Source organism: Sander vitreus, chromosome 7 (genome assembly GCF_031162955.1).
Source record: "Sander vitreus isolate 19-12246 chromosome 7, sanVit1, whole genome shotgun sequence".
Classification (NCBI taxonomy): Eukaryota; Metazoa; Chordata; class Actinopteri; order Perciformes; family Percidae; genus Sander; species Sander vitreus.
Window position 1 is genome coordinate 15,661,573 of NC_135861.1, and position 17,980 is coordinate 15,679,552.

At 39.3% G+C, this 17,980-nt stretch overlaps 2 protein-coding genes across 3 annotated transcripts; one reads left to right on the plus strand and one right to left on the minus strand.

Moving 5' to 3' along the window:
- The first annotated feature begins 28 nt into the window (after positions 1–28).
- Positions 29–1,983, plus strand: cfap276 (cilia and flagella associated protein 276). Of its 2 annotated transcripts, none has more exons than XM_078254894.1 (5): positions 29–196; positions 1,152–1,268; positions 1,370–1,485; positions 1,565–1,674; positions 1,777–1,983. In XM_078254894.1, the coding sequence occupies exons 1-4, from the start codon at positions 122–124 to the stop codon at positions 1,665–1,667; spliced, it is 411 nt and encodes a 136-aa protein (XP_078111020.1). In that variant the 5' UTR covers positions 29–121; the 3' UTR covers positions 1,668–1,674; positions 1,777–1,983. The 2 variants fall into 2 exon arrangements, with proteins under 2 accessions (XP_078111020.1, XP_078111019.1); XM_078254893.1 differs by having other exon boundaries at positions 1,871–1,983.
- A 200-nt stretch (positions 1,984–2,183) lies between these two features.
- Positions 2,184–16,316, minus strand: smc5 (structural maintenance of chromosomes 5). Its single transcript, XM_078254891.1, has 24 exons — positions 16,081–16,316; positions 14,743–14,884; positions 14,417–14,469; positions 13,955–14,117; positions 13,461–13,595; positions 13,066–13,206; positions 12,803–12,964; positions 12,473–12,544; positions 11,486–11,741; positions 11,197–11,351; positions 10,358–10,471; positions 10,108–10,202; positions 9,847–9,979; positions 9,195–9,368; positions 8,871–9,040; positions 7,683–7,806; positions 5,956–6,078; positions 5,685–5,810; positions 5,471–5,566; positions 5,148–5,252; positions 4,894–5,013; positions 4,481–4,660; positions 3,432–3,527; positions 2,184–2,877 (listed from the first exon to the last, which is right to left on the minus strand). The coding sequence occupies exons 1-24, from the start codon at positions 16,242–16,244 to the stop codon at positions 2,743–2,745; spliced, it is 3,234 nt and encodes a 1,077-aa protein (XP_078111017.1). The 5' UTR covers positions 16,245–16,316; the 3' UTR covers positions 2,184–2,742.
- Between the last annotated feature and the right edge of the window lie 1,664 nt (positions 16,317–17,980).

Here is a 17,980-nt window from a genome sequence, read left to right on the forward strand (position 1 = left end):
GAAGTTTGTAGTTGCTTAGAAACCAGGTTGTAAACATTTAAGTAGGGTTCGTTCGGGTTCATTCCTCATAAGAACCTAACAGCAACAACAATATTAGCAGAGCTTCGTGTTGTCATTAAATATGTCGAACCGGGATCCTTTCCCCTCCACAAAGTTTGAAAACGGCTTCACTCTCAGCGGATTCCGGCCGCAGCAGGTGGGTTTTCCTACTGATAAAAACGTTGCGTTTGTCTCTATAAGCTAAATGTTAAACCAACCGTGACTTCATGTGCAGAGATTACTTTCAAAACACACATTTGATTCTGGCAATGTTGATACTGGACATACAGCATTTTTTTCAACCTGTAAGGGATGTCCAACATGCTGTAAACTCCTGTTATTTTGAATTAACCTCACCCTACTAGCTAAATGCTGCGTTTTTCATGTCCGGCCTTATTAACCTGCTATGCAAAAATATGCCGATGGGCTCCTATTAAACCCTGCTAAAATATTACATTGCCCATGATTAATTGTCTGATAATTTAATTAAACACATCATCATCACAAAACTGAAATAATAAAGGTTTTAAAACTAGATCTTGACACAGAGACCCACTTCCAAACAGGGCCTTAAAGCAGATCTAGTCGGTCCTTATGCAACTTGATACTGTGCTTTAGCAGGGCATATTCACATATCAGCAAACAAAGTTACAATTATGACCACAAACCGGTTGGCCATGGGACCTAGCCAAAGTCTTGGGAAATAAAATGATGACATTCAAACAGCAAATAGCGAATGAAAACGTTAATGTTAGCTAAATGTAAATATACAGAGTAAGTATACCTGAGTATATCCTATCCCAAATATACAGTCACAAAACAGTCCCACATTTCTCTAAGGTTGTCAAACTATACCTGGATGGATGGAAATGGATGGATACCTCCAAGCATTTTAAATTTTGTATAAAACATTGACATTTTTGTTCACTATAGGTGTTACTTAAAGAAACTTGCTTGCGTGACATGTTTGAGCTCAGCCATTGCTGGCTCATTATATGGATTTTTTTTTTAATTAACATCTATGGTGAATATATTCATCAGTACAAGTCTTTAAATTATTTTGCGCTCTAATTTTTTATTTATTTTTTTCCCCCTCCTTGCTAATTGCACAGAGAAAAACCTATGATAAACCAACTCACATAGCCCAAACAGAGGAACCCTGGAGTCGCCTCCATGATACAACCACTCGGGCTAGCTCCCGGCGGAGTGTCATGCATTATGAGCGTCAGGTAACCTGCATGGTGATGCATGATTTTGATCTTCACTTATGAAACTAGAACAATATTTCAAAGCAAGTACTTTGAATGCACCACTCTTTTCTCAACCACAGGCTCCAAACGACAGCCTCGACTTCCAACTAAAGTCAGTCTACGATCACCACAAGGACTTCTTCTGGAGAAAGAATCAGATTTTATACCAGAAGGAGACCGTGTCTGAGGACAGCAGGTGGGTATTTGTGAACGTCACTCTGTTGGCATTGCATTTCAGGAGTCAAATTCAACCGTGTTTAAATTTCAATTTATAGGAAGCAGGAAAACTTAAAGCAGGACGGGCTGGAAAAGGAACAAGAGAACGACATCAGAGTGTGGGTCGATCCACAGAGGTGCTCCATTTACAGCATTAAGTGAAGCTCAGGTGAAGTTCAATTATATTATGATCCCCAGTTATTGCAGCAGGTGTCTGTGTGGATAAACAAACATTAAGAAACCTAAAACGTCTGATTCAATTTCCTGACAGAATCTGACTCCAACCAAACCCACCGAATCTGGCTTTGTGTGGAGCGAGGTGTGTCCCAAATACCAATACAATGCCCTTTGTCCCCCCTCAACAGGCATTTTCAAACAAGGGCTACACCAAGGAGAATGGTGGCTTCTTCTACTCAACATGACGTTTCCAGTACTACCATCTCTAACTGCTAACATCACGAAAGCTCTGTAAATAAAAGGAGCTATTTCAGTTAATTTGTGTACTGCTTGTGTTTATGCAAATGTCCTACATAGAAAACTGAATACTGAAAGGTGATTCATGGAAGGGAAAAAAACAGTCCGATTTCAGGATCACTTCAACCACAAAATTCTCAACAAACACTGACCAAAACTACATGGTGGAATAAAGCATGCTTAAATGGCCAAGTGAATATGTAATGAAGGTACAAAAGTAAGGTATATTTATTTTTGCACGCAAATACTTCTGTTCATATGAATTTTCTAGAAAATATCATTACCTATTTCATACTGCATTTCGTACTGAAGCAGTATTCAAGCAAAGCATACCATCAGATATTTATAAATATCAGTAATCTAAATAAATGTAACACCCATTTAGAACACAAACAGCAGAATATTTTAGTAAAATGTAAAAAAAAATGTGCATGTGAACTGTTAACAGAGGAACAGTTGTACATATTTTGTATTATCAAAAGAATAAACCTGTTGCTGCATAAATAGAAAAACTGGGCAAATGAGAAAACAACAAAATATTCTCAATGCATATTACCATTTTCTGTACATCTGTTGGACGACTCTTTCACAGAATAATTCAAATCTCCTCTTTCCAAAGTTTATATAGCATAGTCTATCTAAAATAAAACCGCTAAACAGAAATTTATAATAAATGATAAAAAATATTTTTTACAGTTGTATATTTTGAACACGCTGAACTGGAAACAGACTGAACTCAGGCAGGACAGATCAGACAGTGGGTTCATGCCTTGGCTTTTCTTTCGAGACATTGTTTGATGAAAGCCTTCTCGTCCCATTGGTTGGGCGGAAGCATTTGGCCGCCGTTATGGACACAAAGGACGGTCATCTCATCAGCGTACTGAAGATTCTGCAGCAGCTGAAGACAAACACCGGAGGAGCAAAGGTTCAGAAAAAAATGAAGAGCGCAGAGACGCATGGGTCACATAAGACAGCTTAAAATAAAACATTTTACTTTGAACTCCGTTTTTGGTTTCCACCGACTCCTGAGGGAAATATCTGCTATGTTCACCAGCTAATTGACTTTGTCTGTTGTTTGGTGCGGAGTAGGTAGTTTAGAGTGGGTTCTTTGCTTTACAGTGGGTTCTTAGAACTTTTTCGCTGAAAACATCTGGAAACGATGATGATGAGAGCGGTGAGAGTGAACCAAAACAGTAAAGATGTAGGTCGTAAAACCAAAACAATGAGCTGAAAGATGTTAAAACGTTCTGTAGAGCAGAGGGGAACTGTAGAGTTGGCTGATTATTATCCTTCTCTCTGTCTCATCACCGTGAGCGACACCTTTCAGTATTGATCCATTGTTAATACAAAATATTGATTATAGCCACTTACGCAGAATGCACAGTAGATGTACACAAACACTCAATGAGTGTTACCATCAGAACACACTCATTAGAAGGTACAAACACTCACTTTGGGTGTTATGAAGAAGTACTGGGACGTTGTCTCTTTGCAGGCCGTGCGGACCACAATGTCAAAGACTCTTCTCTCATTCACAGGATCCATTCCCTACACAAATGAGATAAAGTCTCAGTTGTATCCACATAAGCAAGCAGGTGGCAACTAACTTTTGCATGAAATGCCTGTAGACTAATTAAATAATAACTAAAAATAGGAATCAATTATTCACTCTTCACTCACTTTAAAATTCTTTGAAAACAGTTTATTTATAAAACTCCATCTGTCTGTGTGGATGCTTGTTTCCAGGATGTACGAGTAGAAAAAGTGACAAATTATCTGGTTTGTAGTCACACATTGCCAGACCGATCTCCACAGCGCTGTGGAGTAAGGTCTGGCTACACCACACATACATTCTGGGATACTAGAGGAAAAATTGCTCTGGGTTGTTTGCACTTCTTTAAACCAATCACAATCGCTAAGGTCCGGACACAGCGACGGTGGCTTTGCTAATCTCTGGAAGGAACTTGTTTTGGTGGAACATTGCACCCCGCAAAAGACCACATAAAGCCATATAAAATATTAAATGAAGTTAACTGTTCACACAATATAGTAACGTGAGCTATTTAAATTAGCTTGATACATGGTTAAACATAATTTGCTCTTACCAGTGTATCGCCATGTATACTTCATCCTTAGCAATACTCTCCATTTGGTTCCAAAACGTCCCAGTTAGATAGTAAATGTCGTAAACGTATTCGTTGTAAATCTTTACAGTCATTCACCGAAAGAACCATTTTCAGCGTGTAGCTTGCTAGCTCGAAATTTGTTTTGTTTGTTGTTAGCGAAAAAAGAGATTTTAAGAATGGCAACACACAGAGAGCAGAAAGCGAGGGCCAAAGTCTGACATTCACGCACCGGATGACAGGCTTAATCCTGGAAATGTATTTCCGTTGATCCAGACTAACTCACAGAAAACTCGCTTTGTTAAATCATTAAGAAACCTGGAAAATCTTCAGAGGACAGAACAAACCGATATGAAAATGTGTGTGAGAGAGCACTACCTGGTTGATCTCGTCCACCACTCTGAATGGGCAGCGGTTGAGCTCCTGCAGGGCCATGAGGTAGAGCATTGTGGAGACGCTGCGCTCTCCTCCGCTCTGATGGTAAGCCGTCAGCTCATGGAGCTGAGTGCTGCTGTGGAACTTCACCCGAATTCGGATCCCATACTTGTCATACTCCTCCTGCAATGAAAGGCAGCATTTAATGCGGTAATAAATACAATTCTTATTGCCTGAACCAAAACAATGACCATAATATACATTAGAGCTTTACAGGAATACATACTGTATACCACTGTTAAAAAATACCAACTACATCTTATGTGAATAATTAATAAGGATGTCAGTGTGTGTGTGTGTGTGTGTGTGTGTGTGTGTGTGTGTGTGTGTGTGTGTGTGTGTGTGTCAGCATTTACCTCATTCTCTGAGTGCAAATCAACCTCTCCTGCACACTGCATGGAGCGGAAGAAATCACTGAACTTGCCATTAATCTGTTCCACCAGCTGCTTCAGCGGGTTCAGCCAGCGCTCCTTTGCCTGTGAGACACATACAGAAATCTCTACACACACATTTATACACAGGGTGGCCATGCTGCCGTATAAGAAATCACAGACTGATATTTCTTTACAAACAAATCCCAGAGCAATCACTGCAGGGACATATAATGAACCTCTGATATGTTCTGTCGGTAGGCGTTGAGGGCATTGCTCCGGTCTTCCAGCTCTTTCTCCAGATGTTTGATCTCCTGCTCTCTTTTGTTGTACTCTTCAACAACCTGCAAAACAGAGATAATTAACGTGAGAAGCATTCACACTCTGAGGGTACACGTCACGATGTATTCATACTCCCAATTTCTGTCCAAAAAAGTAAGAAAGCCAACAAAAAAATTGCAAAGAACAAATTAATAAATAACAATAAGATGGCTTGCATGGTGTGATCACAGCTTCCTATAGAGATGGAAAAAAACGTCAGCTGATTCTCATGTGCTCTTACTCTTTCACTGAGGCCAGTGAAGCACTCAGCCCTGGCCCGCTCCTCATTCAGCAGTGTATCGATCTCGTCCAGCGTGTCGGGCAGCTTGCTAAAAGCCTGCAATATAAAAAATATTTTAAAAAACAGGACTATTTTATAAGCTAATTAAACTAAATTAAAGTGATTAAGGCTTGTTTCATTCAGCGATATAATAAACACTGTGATAAACACTAACATTACGCAGGTCTTCAGGTAATGACTCATCTAGTTGCATCCTGCAGATCGTCTTTGCTCTCTTCAACAGGCCTTTGCATTGTTCTGTCAGCTGGACCTTCCTCTGCTCCAGACGGCTGCATTTTTGCTGCAAGAACACGTGTGCTGTTAGCATGTTAGCCGACACCAGTGATACAGAATGAGAAGTAGATCATGACATATAGGAGTTAACATCATGGACACTCCAGCAGGGCAGATGTATATATGTAAAGGTGTGTGTGTGAAACGCTTACATCAATGGTCTTGAGTTCAGAAGCGCCTTCTCTACAATCATTCTCCAGCTTGGTCTTCTCAGCCATCAGCCCCACCGTCTCCAAAGCCAGGTACACCTTCTCCATAGTCAGCTTGGCTCTCAGCTACAGACGATGGAGACAGGGAAAATGGAGGCCACAAGGAGAGACAGACATTTAAGAAGAATTGCACAGCATTAAGTTTTAATATGCATTCATTAAACAGTCCCTCCACAATTTCGCGATCGCGCCAATTCAACCAATCACCGTGACTTTGGTGCGACTCGCAATTTTGACCAATCACTGCAACTTTTCCGCAAATTTGACCAATAACCGGAGTTTTCCGCGACTTCAACCAATCCCAGCAGTCCCACGTGCCAGACTTTACATCTGAGTGCCACTGACCAAGCGGGAGTGAGAGAGAGCTTGTTTCCGATATGAAGACGAGACTCGAACATCTCACATTTACCAACAAAACGTACAGCGAAAGACCGTCCTGCCAAACTGTATACATTTTAACATCAATGTACGCTGTAACGTTTTTTCACTCTAAAGTCGCTGAAAGCTGCTGCTGTTTCAATCCTGTCGGCTCTCTGCAGCGGGCGGGGGTGGGGCTGCTGCTCATACAGTTTCCCACCCGCTACTGACGCGCACACACACACACAGTGGATGCAGGAAAAACCGGAGATGAGACGACACGATGACCTAAATTGAGGACAGCTACGCTCGTTATTGTAAGTGCAATAAGTTAAAGTCCGATAAGTACTTTATCAAATCGTATGAATGTGTGTCCCAGGCCAGGATAGGAAATTAACTAACAATGTAAAGATCAACAAGCCATTGACAAATATGTTCATATTTGATTCATTCAATACATTATTATTTTTTGTCTTAAATCCACCAGCCATTTTCATATTATACCAACATTTGCATCGCCCTGAGCCTTTTTTGGTAAGGTTACTAGGGAAACTCAACCCAGAGTAGTTTTAGTCTCCCTGAAACAAGTTTCATTTTTTATTTTTAAAGAACTATACAAAAAGAAATCGCAACTTTTTTTGCAACTTTCACTGTCTCCCGCAACTTCATTGCAACAAAATTGCCCAAAATCAGGCATTTTGGGCCACAACAATCTATAAAAAAAGGCAGCGAAATCCTGGAGGGACTGAATAAAGAGAATTTGACTGGCAAACAGTTAAAGTCCTTGACTGTTACTCAACTCCACTTCAATAATAAAGTCCATTATTCGATTGTTGTGAAATACCTGCCACATAAAAACCCCATTTATGGGATCCTTGCATGACTGCATATTAACACTGACTTTAATAAAGGTATTAAAAGAGAGTCAAGTTCAGCACAAATTAAGACTGAAAACAAGAACAAAAGATAAGGATTTCTTAATTTTTGAACGCACCCTCAAAGCACCTTGCTACTTTTAATTGCAGTATGCAACAGACAGCTTTGTCAGGCAGTTTTGTCTTCAGATAGCTTTTTAGACAGATGCATGCCTGGAGCTTCTGCATGCCAAAGTCACTGGACGACACCATTTTGTAAACATAGCCATACTGAGAAATACAGAGAGAGCTTTGTATCAACTCATTTGGCAATGGCTTGAATGTAATGGACAAATGTAACAAAATATTTTAAAAAAAATCTAAATTTCTGCCTATCGCAGCTATTAAATGTTTAGCAGTCATTTACAGGTCCTTAGTTCTATGTTCATTGATCCATACCTTCATTTGAGTCATGAACACTGTGACTATGGACACCTTCTGGGAATTGACAGCTGCAATTTTCTCTTTAGTCTCCTCTTCAATCTTCTGCAGGTCAATAACACTCTGCTCCATCTGCTTCAGACTAAACACATGGAAAGAGGGAGTGAGACTAATTTGAATAGATTTGCATTAGCCAAACTAACACATCTTCACATAGACAATTTACTAGTCGGGTCATATATGCCAACATACAGAGGGAAATGTTCTGTGCCTGTTGGGCCTTTTGACTATTTAAAGATCCCCTATTATACTACTTTTCAACATCATATTTGTTCTCTTGGGGTCCAACAGAATAGGTTTACATGCTTTGATGTTCAAAAAACACATTATATTTCTCATACTGCCCATTGCTGCAGTGCCTTCACCAGAAACACTAGGCTTGTTCGAGAGGAACTGCGCCTCGCCTGTAAAGTGGACGAGAGCAGGCGGCAGCAGCCAGGGGTGGTGACAAAAATCCGCTGTCAAGTCGGACGGTTAACGGCTGTTTCCAGCAGCCTTCAGTCTGAACAGGAAGTCACAGAAATACTCACATCCTGTTAGGTCCGATTCCGATTTAATAAAATGTTATCAGACCTATATATCAGCTTGTACACAGTCTCCAGTTGTTTTTATTATGACAGAGTATCTGTTAAAATGCTCTACATGCGATCTGTTGCTGATGTTAATAAACAATAGACTGTAGATGATCCGTAACCTGACCGGATTTAGTCTCTCTGACTACTAAACGTCACTATCAACCACACGTGTTCTGTACAGAATAAGCCTTTAAATCAGACAAATAACAATTAAAATCTCTCCAATTAAAAAAACAATATAAAGTTTATATAAAACATTATCATGTTGAGTCAGTTAGATCAGCTGAGAGCCAGGCATTTCCTGTCATGCCCTTACAGTTGGTGGAAAGCAACTGCGTCGGCTGGCTCTAAAACCTGCGGCCGCCTTGGTCTCGTGAGGTTATCGTTGCCCACGTGTCCATGACGTCAGAGCAAGTCAGGATAAAGTCGGACACAAATCTAACCAGCATGCATTGGGCGGCGATCACCGGTGATCGATTCTGCGCAGGCCTGGCTCATCTCGAACGAGCCTACTGTTTTAGCTTTTGGCCCGCCTTCCTGAAAAGCATAATAAGGTCTCTTTAAGACTTGCCTGTCCTGCTTGGTGCTGATTTTCTGCTCCAGTTGTCTCTTTTTGCCCTTTACTTCAGAAAGGTGCTTCTTCTCTGCCAACAATTCATTGTCACGCCGATCCAGTGAGGCGGCTTCTGTCTGCAGGGCCTTCATCCGTTCTTCAATGACTTGTAACTTCAACTCACAGGCCTAGTCGCAGTGGGGGTTAACAGTTAAACTAACCTATTGAGATGTCTCAAGGCATATTTATGGGAGTAGCAGATACTAGATTTGGTACATGCTGGAGTTAAACAAAAGGGTCAGGGCTATGCTTCCAAAAGTGTTCCCGTGTCTCTCCCCTTACCTTCATCTGCTGCTCCAGCTGCCGTTTCTCTTCAGCGTCCACAGTGATGGTGAGGTACTGGGAAGGGTGCACTGCGGAGTTACTGGTGCTGATCTTGTTGGAGTAATGGGACCTCTTCAGTGTGTACCTCTCCTCTGTTGTATAGAACACCCTGAGGTAGGGCTCCTCAATCACCTGTGAGGAAGAAAGGTCATGGTCAGCAGAGTCGCCTCACAAAATATGAAGTTAAACACTAAGAACTCTGAGCTGGTTCTCTGAACTTCAATGGTCCAGCTGGGAAATATCAGAGAGAAAAAAAAGTGACTGTCAGATTTAAGTTACCAAATGCAAAATACAGTAAAAAAACGTAATCAGACAGAAACAAAATGCATCATTAATTAACACAATCCATTACATTTTCAGATCAGCAAACAATTTCTTTGACATCAAATTGAAGAATGCAACATCCTGACAAATCCGAAAGGCACAAGGTCAAAATAGTTGAATGGTTGAATTGAGTGATAAGATGATTTTTATAGGTGGTGCTTATTTACAGACCACACTATAATAATAATAATAATATTCAGTCTCAACCTACACCATTTATCTTGATATCCTACCAATTTAAATGACTTCCCTACCACTCTGCTGTTGTGCTGTAAGAGGAACGTACCATTTTAATCATGGCTTTAGTTTGGTCATTGCCCACAGGGACGTCATGCACCTTGTACTGGTGACAGAGGTAACTCATCACCTCATCAGGGGCGTCGAACATCTCGCGTAGGTAGGTGAAGAACCCAAAACGCCTACAAAGAAAATTTGAAAATTAAACATAACAAAGTACGTATAAAAACTAAAAATGTAATGGTCACAGACAAAGACACAATTACACAGTCAAATTCATTAAATTGAAGTCAAATTCATTTTCTCTCACCTCAGGGCCTCAATACTCCGTGATGGCGGCCGCCTAGAACACGACTCCACCGGAGCAGAAATGGAGTTCACCTTCAAGTTCATCTTGTCACGGACCTGAGGTTTGGGACAGATCAAACTAAATGTCTTATTTGGGAGGGTAAAAACTGGATGTCACACACAAAGTTAAGATTTGACTGACAATTTGCACTCAAAAAGGAATTTTCATCCTCCACCCAGAACGTGACAATCATACTCTGCAGCACCCTGACCTCAGTCATGAACCTCTCCATGTCGTCTTTTCTCTGGAATACAAACGCCCGCAGATCGTGGAATGAGATGTGGTTCTCCACGAACTTAGCAAAGCGATTATCTTTCACGTTGATCTAAGGAATGAGGAAAGGATTAGCATGTGGGCTATGCAACTGATACAAAAAAACACCCCAATCACAATAATGACTGCTGTTAACTGGACTATTTTTTCAAATCTTTTTTGTGGAAAAAACAACAACAAAAAAAACAACATCACTGCTAAAAGTAGAACTTTCTTGGAACAATTCATGTCCCCGTTTGGTTTTGTGAGGATTCCTAAAATGCCAATAAAATAAGTTTATAAAAAAAAAAGGAAAGAGAACTCACCCCAAATTCAAAGGAATAAAATCAAGAACGTAAAACCCAACCGTTAGTATTGAACACACCTGTTTTATTCTGTCATCCATCATGTCATGGTAATACTTTATTTCAATCCCCAATTTAGCATTTATAAGCACTATATAAAAAAAGAAAGTTTATAATACACTGTAATGTAGTTGTATGCAAATATATATATAAAAATCATTTCTAAGTGTTTGATTTACTGTGTTTGTTAACAATTATATAATTCCAACTGTGTTTTGTCCTTAATTATGTGTTCTACAGCAGCCTTTAATTATGAGTGCCTATATGAGTTATAGTTGTTGACAAATACACTTATATCTGCATATACATTTACAATATTATCTACATTATAACGTCTTATAAACAATGTGTTAAATGTTAATATTCTGCTCATAAATGCTAAATGGGGTGGGGTTAAAATAAAGTGTTACACACATGGCTCACTGGGACTCACCACCAGCATCATGGGCTCGTGGACATTTCCACCAAAGAGTTGTCTGTTCTGTCTGAGCCACTGGATGGCGAAGTGTGTGTCGCTGTGGCGTCCTCGCAGCTTCTCCTCTTTGGCATTCATCATGTTGTTCATGTCATTGAGCTTTCTCTCCAACACTGACAATTTAAACAAATAAACATAATCTTACATGAACCACATTTGTGTGGTACCTATGTTAGCAGCATCAAATGATTTCATCTTTACGTAAATTGGTTCAGAAGACACTGCACTGTTTGTGGGAAACTCTCACTTCTGTACTCGGCAATGAGGTTGTCCTTCTCCCTGCGTAGGTCGGCCTTCTCCCCTTCCACCTTGGCTCTCTCCTCACGGATGGTCCTCAGCTCCACATTGACAGCATTGATCCGCGGCATCACGTCGGGTTGGTCGCCAACTTTGGCAAGCTCCGCCTTCAAGTCGTCAATGGTCCGTCTGGTGTTGCTGATTCGCCTCTGGTGGTCTTCCTCTTCCATCTGCTTCAGCCTCAGCGTTTGTTTAATATCTTCAATCTGTAGAGAAGAACAAGGAGAGTTATCATTTATTATGAACAACGCACAGCTGCAGATAAAGTGTTCTTTATTCTGTAATAAAGGCACACAGAACAGGAAAAGTCAGCAACATCAGACTATATGAAGTAGGATTGTATCGTAAATATTAATCATTCAAATAGATCGCAATTTCTTTTATCATCTCTTCTTAGTTGAAACAGAGCTAGGAAAACATTGTTTCATTAACTGAGTGTATGAACCATGGAAGTCCCATTAGTGTATGATCCACATTCTTACAAAACGGATTAGATTTAATGTTCTGTTCACTCACAAATATGAAGCCCCTGTTCAATAATATCTAAATAAAGAATAATAAATCCATATATTGTTGTACTTCACTTTATTTATCTCCGGTTACTTGCACAACCGTCACTTTTTCACTACGCTGCTAATGCTGCTGTTCTGCTGCAAATACTACTTCTGATTTTATTTTATCTATTTTATTCATTTGTCTGTGTTTCCTGTTTTGTTTTTTCATTGTATCTGGTATAATGACAAAAATGATATTCTGATTCTGATATGGCAAATTAATGGTTGCCACAAATCAAAAATCGGCATCAACAAGTTCTCTCTTTGTTCTCGTTTCTTTTCATTACAAGAGAAAAATCGAAAGTTTTTTCCAACATATGAGGTTGGGTTGTTTTAGTAGATGACAACAACATAGATTACTTATTGTAAGTTAAGAGTCTCACCTCTTTATTTTTTCGATCCAACTGATCTTGTTTCTGTTTGCACTTCAGAGAGGCTTCTTTGATAGTGACAGTCTGAAAAACAACACGCTCACAGTTCATCATGATAATATCAAACATTACATTCCAGTATTCATTGTACTGTAGCAAAATATGCTCAAAACTCAGAGCCTCCCATTTTAATCACGACGTTAAGCCTACTTTCAAAAGGTTTACAATTAATTTAAATTATTCCTGCGTCACATTCAGTGAAGATGTATTTAAGAAATAAACCCACGCTATAATGTAATAGCTGGCAGGATTCTCAATAACTTTGCTTTTTTTTTTTTTTACCTTAGCCTTTATTTGTGCCTCAGTGGGCTTCAGCTGGTTGTCAATCAGCTGGATCTTCCTCAGCATGGGCGCCTGGGCCTGCTTCAGGGCAGAGAGCTGCTTTTTGGCCTCGTCTCGCTCCTTCTTCGTGCCCTCAAGCTCCTTACGGGTGGTCTCGTACTCCTAGTATCAGAGGGGGAAAAAAAATCAGAGCTAACACAGTCAAAAGAATTCAGTTTAACTCTGACTGCACACAGTGTTTATTTATCTCTTCCACCACTCACCACCCATGGTTTCTTCTTCTCAAGCAACTCAATCATGTCCAGATGCCTCTTCTTTTCATAGTAGCGGTTTACATCATGTTTGTTCCTCTCGTTCCTCTGCTTGGCCTTCTCGAGAAAACTGGACTTCTCTTTCACAATGTTCTAAAGGAAAACAAACCACCAACACTGAAAAACTCTGGTCTGCAATGCTGCCTTTAAATCTTTTAAATATCAGAGGGAGGGGGGGGTTAAATAATGGATGGTGTAACTGTGATTTTGTTTTGTTAAAGGTGGTGACAGACGAACAGAAGAAAGGGGAAATTCCACTTAGATGATCAGTGAAAGAGACTTTTTTAAAAACATATCTACATACAGTAGCTCTTTGAAATGCATTCCTTTTTGACAATTTTGCTTACCTCCTGTTCTCGTTCTTTGTTGCGGAAGTTTTTGAGCTCACAGTGGTACTCATACATCTCTGGTGGTCCCACTGACTTCTCAGTTGCCTCCAGCAACTCAATTTTGGACATCTTGGCAAACTCTCCCACTTTTTCCTTTAGGGACAAACCAAGCACACCAACAGGAAATATGGAAAACATTGAGCAAAGTGTTGTTGGAAGTAACATTTAAAGCAAGTTAGAATGGATTTGTATGAATAAAATAAAATTGTATGTGTCCTACATGTCCGTACACTGACACGTTGGATGGAATATTGAAAGCTTTGTTTTAAAAATAGAAAAAAATTATCAGCCCGCATTAACAAATATTGAGATTACAAACCAATATGCAATAGGGCATTCACACAAATGATGCCTGCACTGTGCAAATACCCTACAATGTGAAAGCACTAATTAAACAGCCTTACCTCCATGGAAGATTTCAGCAGCTAGTACTCTAATTGACACAAACACACCTGAGGCAGAAACTGGCAGAGGTTGCTGACTTGGATACACAGAGTCTTGACTTCTTCTTCCACTGCTTTCTGGTTGCAGTGTCTTCCATTCAGCATCCACAGCGACTGATTGTTCTCCACATGGATCTCTCTGTTAATCACTACATTACCACCAGTCTTGTACCTGGAATAACAAGAGCAAGAGTTTGATTTTACAAATCAGATACATCTAGGAGAATATATAATACAATTATTTCTAAATCATTAAATAGCTGACACACTTGCTGGAAAAACAGTAGTATCATTTAAGGTTGAACTGTCTGTATTTCTAAAAAAAAATGTTAACAAGATTAATGTGTCATGGTTTCTAAATGGATCAGAAATGTCTGAATAAATGCAACACAAATGTATTTCACCTATCTAATAGCTTGCTATTAGTAAAGTAACTGTGTGTGTGTCTGCAAAGTTTTTCACACAACTTACAGTTCAATCTCAATAAATCCTTTACGGCACCCACGTTTGACATAGAGCCCAACCTACAGAAAAAAATAAACAGTTCGTCATCAGAATTATCATTTATTTGTCAGGGAAAATAACTGTGAAATAATTTGACTGACTGACACTGGTTCAGGGATCTGAGACAAACCATTACATGCAGTGTAGGACAATGAAGGACATTCAAATAAATATGCTTATCACCTTATTCATATTGCTATCAGCTGTGATCTATTAATCCTCTATCATGCATTTTATTGGGGGGTTTTTGGAAATAAATCAAGGCCTTCACGTTGTGTGACTCTGCAGTTTACCTTGTCGCCTCTGCCCAGGATAGTGGTCTTGCCAGCCAGACCCAGACAGATGGCACACACAATGCTAGACTTGCCAGTTCCATTGGCTCCAACAATCATGTTCAGATTAGGTCCAGGATGCACCACAGAGTAGTCATAGGTCCTGTCAGAGTACAAGATAGATATTTATATGCAGTGTTTTATAGCAGAGGTGGGCCTCTGACCTTGCCTGAAATCAAGGGAATCTCCACTAGCATCCTAAAATATTATTTAAAAAGTATATTATGCTTTGAACTATACTAACTAGAGTGTCATTTCATACAGTAAATACCATATTGATCGAGTGTTGCTATTGTTTAGGCTCATGTACTGACTAAATTGATCATGAGACAAGAAGGTGCATTGGAATCTGTGTGGTTTCTAATTATAATAAAGGCCATGTCCTGTCCTGGCCTGTTACAATGAAGAGCCTGTTCAGTATATGATTTACTGAAAAAGATTAACTGAAAAGCATGGTAGACTATGCACCTACAACACCGACAATCCTTCAAACGTTAGGACCCTATCATCTGGTTGTACTAGTTAGAGCTTTTTGACAGTCAACAAGCACCGTGCTTATGACTTGAGTACTTAAGATGTATTTATTTAGTAGACTAAATATAGTCTACTAAATACTTAGTCAACAAAATATGTAGTCTAGTCTACCAACGTTATTATAAACGGGATCAAAATATTAGAAACACCTTTCAGTATAAAGCAGGTGAACAACGTCACAAACGACAGCCTCCAAAATGACCATAAAGTTAAAATATCTCTAAAACGATCTCAACAAATTCATAAAGGGACCATTGTTGCGCGGCTGTTGCATCAGACTTCAGTAGTTTTAACAAGGTAACGTTATACCCGACTAACTGGCAGGTGAACGGATCTATTCTGAAGTGAACATTATAGAAATAACGTTAGCCATTATGGAGACTTGACTTGGGCTTCTCCCTCAAGATCTTGAGACATGATATGGGCTCCTACTCAAGATCTGAATTTGTCCCTTACAATCTTTAATTGGAGCTTAACATATGTTAAGTGGGACTTGCTTTTGTGCCTTACAGTGTGAATACATTTTACATGACAGCCGTGGAACAACTGACACATCGCTGGTTTCTAGCTGGGGGTTACGTAACGTTCACGTTACACGACTTGCTGATGCTTTTACACATCAAATCATCCTGATACAGTGCCAGGTAGCGCTAATTTGTTAGCATGTCTGCTAAATTAGCCGTCTATCTGCTAACAGGCTGGCGGTAGTTGGGTTTCGGTTTATAGTCGGTGTTGTTGATTGACAGCTGAGACGCAATAACTTACAGAAAGTTTTTCATGGTGAGGCGAAATATAGATCCCTCAACAAAACGACCGTCTCCATCGGTTCCATCGGGCTGACTGCCTGTTAACATGTTCGCTACGCTATTAGAAGTTTGAAAGCCGCTGTTAACATGGCTGGTCCGCTTTCTTTTGCTGGACGAAGCCATGGTGGTAAGCAAAAGGAGAAGCCTGCCAAGGGAACTACAAGCACGCTCGTTCGTTCTTCGCCCTCCTCCCGCGCTTCGCCTCGTCTTTACTGAAAGCTGGTTGGACAAAAGAGGTCACGTGTGTACACAAAGATTGACGTAATCGCCGTTCATTATCGCGAGACATTATGTCCCTACTGCTAAATTAAGCCTTTAGTACAGAGGTCTTCAACGTTTTTTAAACCAAGGACCCCTTAACTGAAAGAGAGACGGAGCAGAGACCCCCTACTACATATTGTATAAAATGAAGTTGCATATTAAACTGGGCCTAAAGTAACGTGTAGGGCAGCCTCAAGCCTTTATACATACAATTTTTGCATAGAATACTAAGCTTTTAAAAAAGCCTTATAATTGTTGGCATGATTTTATAAATTAAATTTAAAATTCTAAAACATACATGCGGCACAGTGAATCTTTAGGATTAACTGTATCTGTGGATGGCTATCTTAGTGACTACCTTACCTATAGTCCAGTAAGCCTATCATCAGTGAGGATTTATATTTTCTAATAATATGTTGGATTCACTTTTTAATTTTTTTTAAAATGTTTTTATACTCCAATAATTTGGAGGCCCCCCTGCAGTGACTCTGAGGACTCCCTAGGGGTCCCGGACCCGCTGTTGAAGATCCCTGCTTTAATACATTCATGAATAAAACGTTTTTCAACCAACTCAGTCAACCCAATTGGTACTACATTAACAAATAATATAATCACGTGCCTTAAGAAAATGATATTGATGTGAACAGAAAATATTACAGATAGCTAGCTTCTGAGCTAACATATTGTATATATACTATAAATTATATATATTATATATCACTTTACCTTACATACTTTACTTACTGTATATACCAACTATTTACATCTCTGTGTATATGTATTACTTGTTGTTCCCAATAAGTTAATTTGCAAACACAAATGTGTATTTATATATTTAGTAATTTTTTGTTTACATTTTAGCCATTTAATTCAACTGTACTATTGTCTTAGAGTCTCATTTTGCTTATGTCATTTTCTTTTATAATACATATTTAATGAGTATTGTTGAAGGGAGCCTGAGATACAATTTTTTAATTGGCGACGACTGCTTCTTGTAATTGTGCACATGACAATAACTTGTACACTTGTATGACAGAAGCACTCAGCAAATGTTGGTTAGAAGGTGAGAAATATTGCGTTGGTATTAGAATAAGTGAGCTTTCTTTTGGAATTACACACCACCATATATACTGTAAAACATGTATTTATGATTTAGACCAGGAATTAGGATATTGAATATTTTTGTGAGTTCAGGGGAGTAACATTGACATCTGCTCCTTCATTATACATAGGCCTACAAAACAGTCTTGGTGGACTTTAAGAGAAGAAAGACTGAAGAGTGAATGAACCAGCCACAGCATAAAGATTTTATTTCCATTGTACAATTGGTTTTATTAATGAGGAAATTCCACATACAAAGAGAAATGGACTTACTTCAATAAATTTGCCACATAACTATTTGAATAAAGAACCAAATGTAATGTTATAAAGGATTTGTTGAAAAGGTAATTTAAGTTTATTTTATTCCTTCTATTGTATTGCATTATACAGAGATGTTTTAGTATCAGGCTACTCATTGTTATAAATGGGGTGGACAAAATATTAGAAACAGGTCATAGTAGGATTTATTGCAGGGTGTTGTAATACTGAATGTCTTA

Excerpts from the sequence above, each read along its gene's own strand:
- cfap276 (XM_078254894.1), top strand. The coding sequence starts at position 122 with ATGTCGAACCGGGATCCTTTCCCCTCCACAAAGTTTGAAAACGGCTTC. Across the intron at positions 197-1,151 it reads GCGGATTCCGGCCGCAGCAG|AGAAAAACCTATGATAAACC; the intron begins GTGGGTTTTCCT and ends CTAATTGCACAG. Across the intron at positions 1,486-1,564 it reads ACCGTGTCTGAGGACAGCAG|GAAGCAGGAAAACTTAAAGC; the intron begins GTGGGTATTTGT and ends TTCAATTTATAG.
- smc5 (XM_078254891.1), bottom strand. The coding sequence starts at position 16,244 with ATGGCTTCGTCCAGCAAAAGAAAGCGGACCAGCCATGTTAACAGCGGC. Across the intron at positions 14,118-14,416 it reads GGATTTATTGAGATTGAACT|GTACAAGACTGGTGGTAATG; the intron begins GTAAGTTGTGTG and ends TTGTTATTCCAG. Across the intron at positions 3,528-4,480 it reads TGGTGGACGAGATCAACCAG|GGAATGGATCCTGTGAATGA; the intron begins GTAGTGCTCTCT and ends TCATTTGTGTAG.